Here is a 13,383-nt window from a genome sequence, read left to right on the forward strand (position 1 = left end):
GTTTTACTACCAAATTATATGTAACACTATCTTATTATTAATAATATATAACTTATATTGCAGAGGTTTCTGTGGCCTCTCGCACGATTAATATAAGGAGAGATGTGTTAGTGTTTAACGTTCTGTTATGTTGGAATTTACATGTGTTTCTGTCATGTTAAAGATTGTAGAGTTATCATTGTGGTGTAGAGTAGAGCCTGTGGTTGGGTAGAGAACGAGCAACACAACCTTCACCCTACATACTGTATAAGATAGTCTCTTTGATAGTTATAGAGCACATGCTGGAGAGTCATTTCTAACTAGCATTTAACCTTGAAAGGTTTAGTATGAATTTTTCACAAAAAAGTGCTGTTAATTTGTTTGTTAAATTACTTCATTTATGATACAATAGGTTACTTAAATGTTTTGCTTGTTCTGAACATATCAGGGTTTACGGTGTAAAGTAAAGGTTTCATATACATGTTACAATCCACACAGTTGTGAGTGTGGTCATGACTACATTCATCTTCATACAAAAGACTCTGGTCTGATGAGTTACTTCCTAATTCACTCAATGTCCACTTCTGAAACAACAACAAACAGTAAAACTGGTAAGTTACTAATAACACATTTTCTGGTTATTCTAGATACTTTTACATTTGAGAAATAATTCCCTTCAAAAGACACGAGACACAGGCACAATGGTCAAGGACATCTGTCTAGTGCATTTACATAAAAAACAAAACAAAAAAAAAAACAATGGGAATGTATAGTGCAATGGATTGTAAATCACATTCTGTGTGAACGGCCCATAACCATGTTGAAAAACAAAACCCAGCATAATCATGAACCACATCTTGATTTATTTATCTGTGTGTGCTGCAGCTTACTTTGTACCAATAAACTTTGAAACTGCATCCCAGCTGTATGTTTTATATGACTTGAATCCAACATATTAATTCTACACTACACTTCTCATTGAGGAAGAGTGGATGAACTTACTCAGGGTTGTCTTTGATTTTCTGGTTGACAGGCTTGTCTTGGATTGGACATCTACAAATGTAAAATAACATATTGCAAAGGGAATCACTTTTCTGTCTGCCCCTCAAAACATGGATGACCTGTTTAATTTCCTTTCCCTAAAGTATTAAATCTTAAGTGTATATATACACTTCTTTATTAAGCTATTGTAACACATTGCTTTTAACGTACATATGAATTCTAACAAAAAAGTTTAGTGAAGTGACATACAGCCAAATATGGTGACCCATACTCAGAAATCGTGCTCTGCATTAAACCCATCCAAAGTGCACACACACACACCGTGAGCACACACCCGGAGCAGTGGGCAGCCATTTATGCTGCGCCACCCGGGGAGTAGTTGGGGGTTCAGTGCCCTGCTCAAGGGCACATCAGTCATGGTATTGCCAGCCTGAGACTCGAACTCACAACCTTAGGAGTCAAACTCTTTAACCACTAAGCCACGACTTTTCCCCAAAAGCTTCCTTCATCCTTGGGTGGGCTGAACTGCAACAGTTTCAGAAAATGATCATAGTGTAACAATGGTTTTGTCTGGAATTATTATTTTTTTTTTTACTTTAATATCAATGACCATCTGAACTGCTTGGTTTTGTTTGCATGAATTATGTAGTTGCTTGCTTCCATATGATATTTGCATTAAGGAGTTAAAGTGTACCTAATAAGGGGACCACTGTGTCCAGCTGTGTGTATGAAATCATGAACCTGTTCACTACGTTATGCAATAAAAGATGAAGATAAACCTGAACAAAGATGAGTGTGAGGTGTGGACATAAACAGAGTATATATATTTTGCTTTCTTGGTAACACAGCAGGTATGAGCAGCCTTTTTGCTTTAATGAAGAAAAAGATCCATTGATGTGGTATTTGAAGTATTGAACTATTAATTTAAAGGACCAACTCATAAGAGTCATTTATTTGAGAATTAATTCCAAGCAGTGTGAGAAACAATGGTGAAATTTGTAAATCAAAGTTATGTCCATCTAAAACTTGTTAATTGTGATACTGTGCTGCAGTAAAGGTTCGCTAACATGTTAGAGTGCACACAACTGTGAGTGTGGTATCATGATCATGTTCATCTTCTTCTTAAAATGGACTGCACAAAGCATTCAGTTTCCTGTGGTCTGATGAGTTACTTTTTAGTTCACCTACTTTGTGAGTCTCGTCTCTTCTCTCGCTCTCACTGTAATGGAGTTGTTCATCTTCATAGTGTTTCAGCTCCTGACGGAGGTTCAGTCTTACAGTAAGTGAACTCTGCTGGTTAATGTTGATTACATATATGTTCGCATTTGTAGTGAACAAAGAATCATTGTCGAAAATATTGATCATTGGAGCTAAAAGTGTACCTACCTTAGATTTGCAGCAGAATAATTTAGGTTTTTAGAACCCCATAAAATATGTGATTAATATTGGAATATTATTTTGTTTGTAAACATTGTCAGCGAGGAGATGTAATGTAGTGACTGATCTGTTTTGGGTTGTTTCAGAATCTCCTACTGTAAAAGTATCTCCAGATGTCATAAGAGAGTCCAGCTCAGTGAAGATCAGCTGTGAGACTCCAGCAGATGTTAGAGCGAGTCAGTGTTATTTCACCAAAAACAGAGAAGAGAAGAATATAAAAGTTAGTTCATCATGTCAGCTCGAGCTCACTGGTGCTGAAGTGCTCAGATGGGCAGGTGTAAAATCACCTGAATCAATCTACATTAACTGTTACTACACAATAAATGAACGAGGCGTCAATAAACCATCATCTAATTCTCCTCCTGCCACAGTGACAGTTCTTGGTGAGATACTTCACTGCTGTTTTTCTGTTTAAGAAACTGCTGCTAAGTTTAACTGGATAATTTATCTTTAAACAGATTTCCTTCAGAAACCCTTCATCAGTTTTGGTGATAATGATGACCAGCTCTTCATATCATGTGAAATACCTCTTTCAGTCAGAGCTGATTTCATCTGTAGTCTCTACACTGAGGATGATGTTCTTCTGTTTCACCATGTCTCTCAGTGGATTAGTTATGGAGGGAATCTTTGTATGTTTTATGTAAGTCGTAGTGAACTCTTCACACAATCAGTGAACAGCAGAGAGCTGAGCTGTGTTTATTCACTCAAGACTGAACCTGAGATCAGATCACCACACAGTGACACATACACCTTCAGAGACACAATCCCCATCACAGTCACCATCACCATCAGAGGTGAGTTATCACTATTATGATTTTTTACATGAGCACATTAAATGATTAGAGATGCCTGTATAATTCTACACTATCTAAACTGAATAGAGATGACATCACTGAATTCAATGATAAACTGCCTTTTAACTGTCATTTTGCATTTTTGACACACTGTTTTCCTAATGAATGTTGTTCAGTTGCTTTGACGCAATGTATTTTGTTTAAAGCACTATATAAATAGACTTGACTTGACTTGACTCTAGCCAGATTTATTATGTAGGATATTATGGAATCTTGCAGGATGATTGATCAAAAAATAAATCCAGTTGTTCTATAGATCAGTGTATCAGACACTGAATCTGTAATCTGTTAACTCAGCTTACTGAGAATAACTTGTTGGTCCTTTTCAGGCAAATGCTAACCACAGTGTGACTTTGATAAGTGAACAATCTGATACATTTAGACAGGAAGAAAGAGCTTTTTGAGATAAACATGACCATAGTTGAGATCTCATAGAGACAGGCTATGACTGACAGATCTATGGAAACTCATTTCTGCCTAAAATGAAATCCATGAGAGTAGAAACTAAACAAAAACTGATATTAAAAAAATATATTTTAATAAATATTTTAAAACTTTCTTTAAGTTTTCCTTGATATTTTCTGTATCCTTTAACAACATTCTCTACTGTATATGAGGTCATAACGTGCCTTACTAATTATGACTTGATTATGATTTTTACACAGTAGCAATAAAATGAACAGGATGGAAATAAAGAGCTATTGCTCACTGACTGACTGTTAGTTTACATGAGTGTGAATCAATATTAAAAGTGTTGCTAAGCTATTATTATATAGAATAGATGTTTGTACCTTAAAATCAACTAACACCTTCAAAAACACAGAATTAAACAAATTTTACATTACAAAAAGACTGAATGTTAAGGGTTTTGCAACTTATTGAAGAGTCACATGCTTCTATTCTGAGATCTCTCTAAACACATTATAATTTCTGTGTTCATTAGATCTTCCTCAGGCCAAGTTGAGAGCGTCTGCTTCAGTTATTCTGGAAACGGACACAGTTGAGCTGAGCTGTGAGAATACTGAAGATCTGAAGATGGAGAAGTGTTACTTCAACATAAATGGAAGAGAAAGTAACTCAAAAGTGAGCTCATCATGTCAGATCTCACTCACTGGATCTCAGATCAGTGTTTGGTCTGGAGGTCAGAGTTCATCTGTGAGAATAAGCTGCTTCTACACTGTGATGAAGAAACAATATCAAATACCATCTGCTCACTCTGATCCAGTGACAGTTACAGTCCAGGGTGAGTTTTTTATTATGTGAAGTAGTATGTGTGAGATGATGTCAAGTTACATCATGACTTTGTAACATATGCTATGTTTTGATCTGTAAATTCAACAAACAAACTTTGCTTTAAAATGTACAAATAATGTAAATGACTCCCTGTAATTCTGATAAATTGTCTCTGCAGTTTTAACACCAACCACCACTGAACATACGACTACAACAACAGCCACGACAACCTGTGAGTAAATGAGTTTGCAAATCAGTTATTCTTCCTCTATTTTGAATTTCCTAATAAAAAACGACAATCATTTTGTCAAGCTCATTCATTTATTTTTATTTTTATTGTCACTGCATATTTCACCATGTCTTTTCATCGGCGCGAGCTGTAATGTCCACTTCTGAATCCACAACAACATACAGTACAACTAGTAAGTAACTTATAACACAATTTCTAGTTATTCTAGATTAAATTTGCTAAATGATCATATATATAATGTAAACTGACTCCATGTATTTTTGGTAAATTTTCTCTGCAGTTCCAGCATCAATCATTGAACATATGAGTAGAAAAGACACAACAGCCTGTGCGTAATTTAATTTCTAAATCATTTTAATCTTACTCCATTCTGAATGTCCTCAAAACAACTATCATCCTTTCAAACTCATGATTATTTGTTAAACATTTACTATGTCTCTTCAAAATTCATAATGTATTTTCAACAGCTTTAACTGTAATGTCCACTTCTGAAATCACAACAACATACAGTAAAACTTGTAAGTTACTGATAACACATTTTCTAAAAATCATTATTACATTAGAAAATTACTTTAAAAATTTAATGGGTTAGTTCACCCAATAATCAAAATTATGTCATTAATAATTCACCCTCATGTCGTTCAAATCCAAACCAGTGAGACCTCTGTTCATCTTCAGAACACAGTTTAAGATATTTTAGATTTAGTCCGAGAGCTCTCAGTCCCTCCATTGAAGCTGTGTGTACGGTATACTGTCCATGTCCAGAAAGGTAAGAAAAACAAAAAACAGAAGAATCAGCTCGGTACAGACGCTCTGTGTGTCGGTCTGCTTCACGCTGAATCACACATGCGCAGTATCATCAGCTCCTCGGTTCTCAAATCGGACAGAAACGGTTCTTGACTCGTGTTCGAGTCAATGTTTCGTTCATTATCTGGCTCGGCTCAATGTTCATCTTTAGTTCTCTCTTCACAGCAGTTCAGTCAGTTTACTGTTTGAGTAAATGAATTACTCCGGGATATTGTTTTTTTTGAGCTCAGAGGGAGCGTCAGCCACATTAAAAAAGTTAACAGCTTAAGTCATTTGTGGATTAATGCTTATTGGAGACGTGAACCATTTAAAATGATTCAGTTCGATTTGGTGAACTGTTTCAAAAAGATCGGTTACATCGAATGATTTGTTCGCGAACCGGATATCACAAACTGCTTTGTTTTTAACTCTCTCACAACAGACACGGAAGAGAAGACAATGCTGAATAAAGTCGTAGTTTTTGCTATTTTTGGACCAAAATATATTTTCGATGTTTCAAAATATTCTGACTAACACTCTGATGTCACATGGACTACTTTGATGATGTTTTTCTTATACTTCTGGACATGGACAGTATACCGTACACACAGCTTCAATGGAGGGACTGAGATCTCTCTGACTAAATCTAAAATATCTTAAACTGTGTTCCGAAGATGAACGGAGGTCTTACGGGTTTGGAACGTCATGAGGGTGAGTTTTTAATTACATAATTTTGATTATTGGGTTAACTGACCCTTTAACCAATTTTCTCCAAAACAAATGACTACACATCTACTTGTATTTGTCCCTTGTGTGATAGTCTCAACAGTGACCTCTACTGAGAAAACTTTGACAACTGCCACAAAAACAAGTGAGTAACCATACATCCCAATATACATGTAGAGGATTTTCTAAAATATAAATTTTCTGTTTATTTTGAATGAGTTGTCTAAACCAATGCTATATTCAATGCTATACAAATATGTTTATCACATTATATGATTCTGTACAGCTCAGTTTTCTGATACTTTAATATTGTATTATGTTATATTAAAAACTCAGCTTAAGTTTTATTTTCAAACTACCGTAATTCCTCAAATAAAAGCCGGGTCCTTTATTTACCTGAACTGCAGAAGGTATCAGGCTTTTATTTGAAGCAGGCTTTTATTAGAGGCAGACCTTTATTTCTAATTCCATCTGTTTGATAAGTAATTGTATTAAATAACCCGTTTTAAATTAAAAGCGATAGCGTTCCAGTGGACAGAGATCATACAGTTTTTCTCAGTCACTTTGGTGCATTTCTCAAATCAGAAATGAAATTCTCAAAACTACTTGTACAACCTCCACATCATCTAGACATTTATACACATCATCACAAAACCAGTTTCTCATTCTTTTGAACAAGTTGCGATTGCTTTTCTACATTCATGCAATTGATTATGCACATTTATCTGCAGTTTCCTACATTATCAGTTGCTCATGTCATGTCGCTCAAAATGTATTATACAGTTTTCTGTGCAATAGTCTCACTGCTCAGAACATCTAGTCTTTAGTTCATCGTATAAGTCATTAAATGCAAAATGGTTAATCTAGTTGTCATTAACTGCCACGCACACTTTTTATTTTTATTTTTACACATAATTATTAGACTTTTTGTCAATTGGGCATGGATTGTGCAAGTGAATCTTTACTAATGAAGATAATGTAGATGATAAACCAATGATAAACCATTTCTCTGAAATAGCTCAAAGGTTCATCTCATGAATCTTCAGTTGGGAAGCTTATACTGTATAGACAGAGGACAACACAAGAGCTACACATTCTGAAAATTGACTTATTTTCATCTTTGTGCCCATATTTATTTTTTTCTTTTTCTATATCACAAAGGCATTGTAAAGGTTTTTTTTATTTTTATTTTTTGGTCAGACCACTAGTAAAAAGTTTAACTGTGAATTCTATCCAGCCTCAATCAGTATCCCACATACAGTAATGTGTACATTGTTACTTTTGAAATGGATATATGGCATATGGCATACTGTTCAATACAGTAATTGTCATCCAAAACAGTTGCTATAGTTTACATCAGAACATCCCTCCAGAGTACACTGTTATATCTTATCTGTAAACTATGACACAAGGACTTGTCATTCTGATGGCACTGACATGTTCATTTATTTTTGAGAGATGCAAGAGACTGGCTTTTGCAGGTAATCCATGGTGTTCTGCTATTTGTACGAGTTGTTTTGAGAAATGCAATTACTGTTTTGCAAATCTCAAGGATGATTCGAGAAATGTACCAAAGCAACTGAGAAAAACTGTAACATTAGCACAGAATCAGTTCAGAATCAATCACCAAAAGAATCAGTTCAGTTCAGACGTGCTCTGTGTCAGTCTGCTTCACGCTGAATCATGCATGCGCAGTATCATCAGCTCCTCGGTCCTCGAATCGGACCAGTGTTGCCAACTTAGCGACTTTGTCACTAGATTTAGCAACTTTTCAGACCCTCATAGCGACTTTTTTCCAAAAAACCGACTAGCGACAAATCTAGTGACTTTTTTGACAGACCTTATTTAGTCTCTGAGACTCTCTGGTACTGCAGCATGAGCTCTCTCTCCCGCTCTCTCTCCCAGCGTGCGCACACGCCTCTCTCTCTCTGCATCTGCTCTATTCAACGAGCAGAGAGGAGCAGCACTTTCAGTTAGAAAAAAGATATTCTGTTGCTTCTAACTCTATTTTACATGCAAGTATAGCCGAAATCAAAGTACAACCATTGTCTTAATCTTATGTGTATGTGATTTCATTAGACAATGTCGTGAATAGGATTTTAGTGCAGAGATTAACATCTTTGAGGTCTTAATGGACCGCGTTTCAGTCATTTATAATATTAATTCCGTTGTCGGACAACAGAAACATTAAAATATAATAATAAAAAACGTTTTGTTGAGAATTTTGGCTGCATTAAAATGCAGTACATGAGCACAGAAAGGGCAAAATAATATGACGCACTTACGTCATTAATATGCTAATTCGCATATGACGTCATCTAGCGGCATTTAGCGACTTTTCAGGCAGGATTTAGCTACTTTCCATTGATAAAAGTTGGCAACACTGAATCGGACGCGTCCGACAGAAACAGTTCTCGGTTCAGTGTACTGGTGATCCAAAAACCGATGCACCCGGTTCGTGACTCAAGAATGAGAAACTCTCCGGCATTGGGCATGTAAGTTTGTCTGGCTCTGCTGCAAAAATCTTCCCCTGGCCTTTATTTGTCCGTGTGGACCACGCCCCTGACCACTATAAGAGGCCCGATGCTCTGACGGAACACTCATACCCTACCCATCAGAATGGGATACCTTCGGTTAATGTACATGCTGCGCAGCAGTGAAATTGGTGGAATTATGAAACATAATTTCAGCAAGATTACAAGCGGTAAACAGCATACCCTTGTATAAACTGTATTTTTATTAAACCAGGGCCTATCAAAAAAGCATATCCCTGTATAAACTGTATTTTTACAGTAAACTGTAGTATAAACTGTGTAGCTTCAACTGATGAGACTTTGACAACTGCCACAGGAACTTGTGAGTGAATATCATTTTGTAAATTAAACATATACTTGACAAGCACGCAGATGCATTTTGCATATTTCACTTTAAACTGATTCAAAGTAAAAAACAAACAACAAGAACAAAAACCTTTCTTACTGAGTTCAGTGTATTTCACTGCTTTTTTTAAATGTGACTGTAACTGTTCAGTCAAAACATTAGCAGACAAATCATAAGTACAGCTAAACTCTATAATTGATCATTGTCTGTGGAAACTAACCTAGACTTAAACACTAATGTCTGTAATCATCATGCAGTAATTCAGTTTGTACTCTAATCTGATTTAATTTGAGATCTTTTCTGTTGCAGCTGTTCCTCACACTGTTCACACTCACTCTGAAGGTTGTTCATTCACTCACGACTACACACAACTGCTAACTGAGTATTTGCAAATCTAACACAAACCTTGAAATGTACTCGTTTCATGATCATATATTACGTACATGGAACAGTGCTGTGAAAATGTATTTTCCCCATCTTTATTTTTCTCTTTTTGAACATATTTTATATTTTATTTTAGATCTTCAAATGAAATGCAACAAAGGCAACATATAATTTATTTATTTATTTTTTTTTTTTTTTTACCCCCCATACTAGGATGGGGACAAACACTTTTCACAGCAATGAATGATAATTAAAAAATTTGAACATTATTTATCTGATTTAGTGCAATTATGCATTTTCATCACCTTGTTGCATTATAAGAATGGCTTTTCACTGTTATTGAACCATGAATTCTACTTCCACTCTACTTTTTTTAATTTTTTCAGACTCATGGCGTTATCTTTGTCTGAACTCATAGGATTCATCTGTCTGTGCTGCTTCACCAGTAAGAACAATATACAGGTTTAGTTGTAAGTAAACTGGTAAACTACATGATACATGATAATAAAGTATGTGTCTCTGCAGGTTCTGCTGATGTTCTCACAGAGCTGAACTACAGTACACCTCCTGCCAGATAGACAACTTCTCTTTTAACCTCCTCTGACTGCCCCTCAAAACATGGATGACCTGTTTACTTTCTTTTCCTTTCACTAAAGTATTAAATCTTTAGTCTACATGTATATATTTCTTTAGCACCTCTGGAGTCTAAGGGTATTTTGGGGCCTGGAGAAGTTTTGTCATGCCCTGACATTTGTGCTTTTTCAGTTTCTTATATTGTAAATATCTAAATGGCTAAAGTCTAATATCACTGTAATCAGCACAAACTGGGCTATAATAATATGTGAGCAGCATGTATGTACATGATTGTTTTTTTTAGAAAAATGTTATGTGTTGTTAGTGAAAAACGAAAAATGTTAAAACACTTGAATAAGGCGATAAAACAAATACAGAACATTGGTACCTGGAACTTTTGAGAACTGGAGCTTGTAGCCTAGAATTTGCCTTTCTAAATGATTTGAAAATCATACTCACTCACAGAAAACAATATATTGATTTACATTTTCTAAGACACTTTTTGTTGGTAAAAGTCAAATGCGAGTAGGCATCAACTATCATGAATATCATTATGATTTACACCTGAGAAGACAAAGGCCTGCATAATGAGCTGCATAATGAGCCTTTCAATCAGCTGTGTCACTGAGAGGGAAGGGTTACAAGAAAGAATGTGAGAACAAAATAAATGTATATAATTTTATGTTTGTGGTTTATTTAGAATATATTTAACTATCCCACAACATAATTTAATATCCACTTGGGACTGCAGATAAACAGTTTATTAGGAACAATCAAAGCTGAGTTTCAAACTGATTTTTTTTGCATCATTACTCCAGTCACACAATCCTCCAGAAATCATTTTAAGAATCTTATTTTCTACAAAAAAACATTTATTATTATTATTATTATTATTATTATTATTAATTTTGAAAAGAGCTGAGAGTATTTTTTCAGGTTTTTTAAGGGGGGATAAATTGAAAGAACAGCATTGTTTGTTACATTTGTTACAGTTACATTTATTTGTTACATTTATATTATTTACATCATGCTTTTGAATGGTATAGTATTGTATATTGTTATTGAAACTTCATGATAGTTCACTTAATTATACATTTAGTCAGGAATTATAGTTTGGAAGAAGTATAACTAGTAAAATGTTTACACATTATGTGAAAACTAGAACAAGTATATAAATAAATAAAAAGAGACTTACTCATGTTTATGATCTCTGCTGAATAAAGTGCTTAATAAATTTTTTCTCTGAGGAAATCCATTTCTCAAATCCTCAACCACATCACATCTTTTTTGGGTGAATTATGTCTTATTCCTCTCATCGGGAAGCAAACAGTAAAATAAAAAGAACTTGAAGAACAGTCTTGCTGAGTTGTCTTCTGTTGTATGGGCGTATTCAAGACGAAACATTAGAATCTGAATAGAGCGTTCAGTGTGGGGGCAGAGTCACATTAGAAGATAATGAAGGGAGACATGAAAAATGGACATTGCGTTGTTTTACTTCGTCAGCACTTGTTTGGTTTAAAGGTCCCGTTTTTCGTGTTTTTCTGAAGCTTTGATTGTGTTTACAGTGTGCAATATAATATGTGTTCATGTTTCACGTGTAAAAAAAACACAGTATTTTTCACACAATTCACCTATCTGTATACCGCTGTTTTCGCTGTCATAAAAACGGGCTGATGACTTCCTTGTTCTATAAAGTCCCTCCTTCAGAAATACGTAAGGAGTTCTGATTGTGCCAGCGGTTCCTGTGTTGTGATTTGACAGCAGCTTAGCGCACGCGGCCCTCTTGGAAATGCGATTAGGCTAGTTTTGAGAAGCAAGTGGGCAGGAGCATGTGCTGGAGATGTACTTATAATCACATGAGTGTTTTTACTGACGAGATGCGCATGAAAATCGCATTATATTTTTTTGCACAGCCCTAACATCTAGTTACATTTACATTTATTCATTTAGCTGACGCTTTTATCCAAAGCGACTTACAATTGCTATATATGTCAGAGGTCGCACGCCTCTGGAGCAACTAGGGGTTAAGTGTCTTGCTCAGGGACACATTGGTGTCTCACAGTGGATTCGAACCTGGGTCTCCCACACCACAGACGTGTGTCTTATCCACTGCGCTAACACCACCAGTTAACAAAGCTAAACAACGTTGCCCTTTGTGTAATAAGTTACAGAAACTGTTAAACACACCAACTTAAATAATAAAATACACTTACCTGTTGTGGTCCATAAACAACACCTTCTCCAGACAAAGAGGGAACTTCTCCATCTTTCAGGAATAATATTTGTGCGAATCCAGCATTAAACTGGAAAAAGTTTGGGAAAAAAATGTAGTTTTTCTATTAAATTATGATTATCTTTTCTATTTAAATTGACATTTCTTTGAGATATTGATAGATTTTTATGCTTGGAATTCATGCAAAATGGTACATGTGCACCCGTCTCAATCCAACTCATGTCACATTTCATGACATCCCATGAAACTGCAAAAAGCAGTTCCCTATCTGTCGGTCACTACGAGTTATGTCGACCGACAAATGGGGTCTCACTTGGGAGGCCAATCATCTCTGATTTTAAGAGAAAACGCCAATGAAATTGGCAAGTGGATTAACACACCTGAGCCACTCCCCGTGCCAACGGGTATAAATAGGGCGACAGGTGCATCCACTCATTAGATTTTTGCTTCGGAGCCGAGTAGTGGATGAAGAAATCGCTACAAAGCCATCATCTTTGTTTTGTTTTAAAACTGTTCCTGGTCGGTGTGACGGCGCATTACAGCGGTGTCCCTGCGAGTCGGCGATTCCCCTGGGCACTTCGGCTAAAAGAGACAGTTCTAAAAGAGCAAATCACGGACGATTCGCGTCTTTTTCAAGATGCCGTTTCGTCCGTGTCCTTCTGGATGCGGTCGTTTCCTGTCTTCGGTTGACGGTCACGAGCGTTGTCTGCAGTGTCTGGGCGTCCAACACGCTGAGGCTTCTCACCAGTCCTGACTCATTTGTAGTCTCTTGACGTCTGATTTGGTAGCTGTGGTGACCGCACACCAGACAGTCAGCTCTTTAGTCTCCATTTTGTATGAGGCCAACAATGAGTCCAATGAAGTCTTTCAGATAGGTCAACACCAATCTCTCAAATGACTTCATGACCAGAGATGGGAGAGCGACAGGTCTGTAATCATTAATCCAGTGATTTTGTTTTTTGGGGGGACTGGAATGACAGTGAAGCATTTAAAGCAGCAAGGAACTTCACACAGCTTCAGTGATCTGTTGAAGATCTGCGTGAAGA

General features: G+C 36.1%; 1 protein-coding gene across 1 annotated transcript; it reads left to right on the plus strand.

The window, feature by feature from the left end:
- Nucleotides 1-2,189: 2,189 nt before the first annotated feature.
- On the plus strand, nucleotides 2,190-10,261 carry LOC113055723 (uncharacterized). The gene is made up of 11 exons (XM_026222112.1): nucleotides 2,190-2,260; nucleotides 2,505-2,801; nucleotides 2,877-3,212; nucleotides 4,216-4,515; nucleotides 4,684-4,927; nucleotides 5,036-5,083; nucleotides 5,223-5,273; nucleotides 6,362-6,412; nucleotides 9,457-9,489; nucleotides 9,918-9,976; nucleotides 10,057-10,261. The coding sequence occupies exons 1-5, from the start codon at nucleotides 2,206-2,208 to the stop codon at nucleotides 4,743-4,745; spliced, it is 1,050 nt and encodes a 349-aa protein (XP_026077897.1). The 5' UTR covers nucleotides 2,190-2,205; the 3' UTR covers nucleotides 4,746-4,927; nucleotides 5,036-5,083; nucleotides 5,223-5,273; nucleotides 6,362-6,412; nucleotides 9,457-9,489; nucleotides 9,918-9,976; nucleotides 10,057-10,261.
- Nucleotides 10,262-13,383: the final 3,122 nt, after the last annotated feature.

The sequence above is a fragment of the Carassius auratus genome, chromosome 36 (genome assembly GCF_003368295.1).
Source record: "Carassius auratus strain Wakin chromosome 36, ASM336829v1, whole genome shotgun sequence".
Taxonomy (NCBI): domain Eukaryota; kingdom Metazoa; phylum Chordata; class Actinopteri; order Cypriniformes; family Cyprinidae; genus Carassius; species Carassius auratus.

Coding starts and splice junctions, on each gene's coding strand:
- LOC113055723 (XM_026222112.1), top strand. CDS start 2,206: ATGGAGTTGTTCATCTTCATAGTGTTTCAGCTCCTGACGGAGGTTCAG. Junction 2,802..2,876: donor TGCCACAGTGACAGTTCTTG/GTGAGATACTTC, acceptor ATCTTTAAACAG/ATTTCCTTCAGAAACCCTTC. Junction 3,213..4,215: donor AGTCACCATCACCATCAGAG/GTGAGTTATCAC, acceptor TGTGTTCATTAG/ATCTTCCTCAGGCCAAGTTG.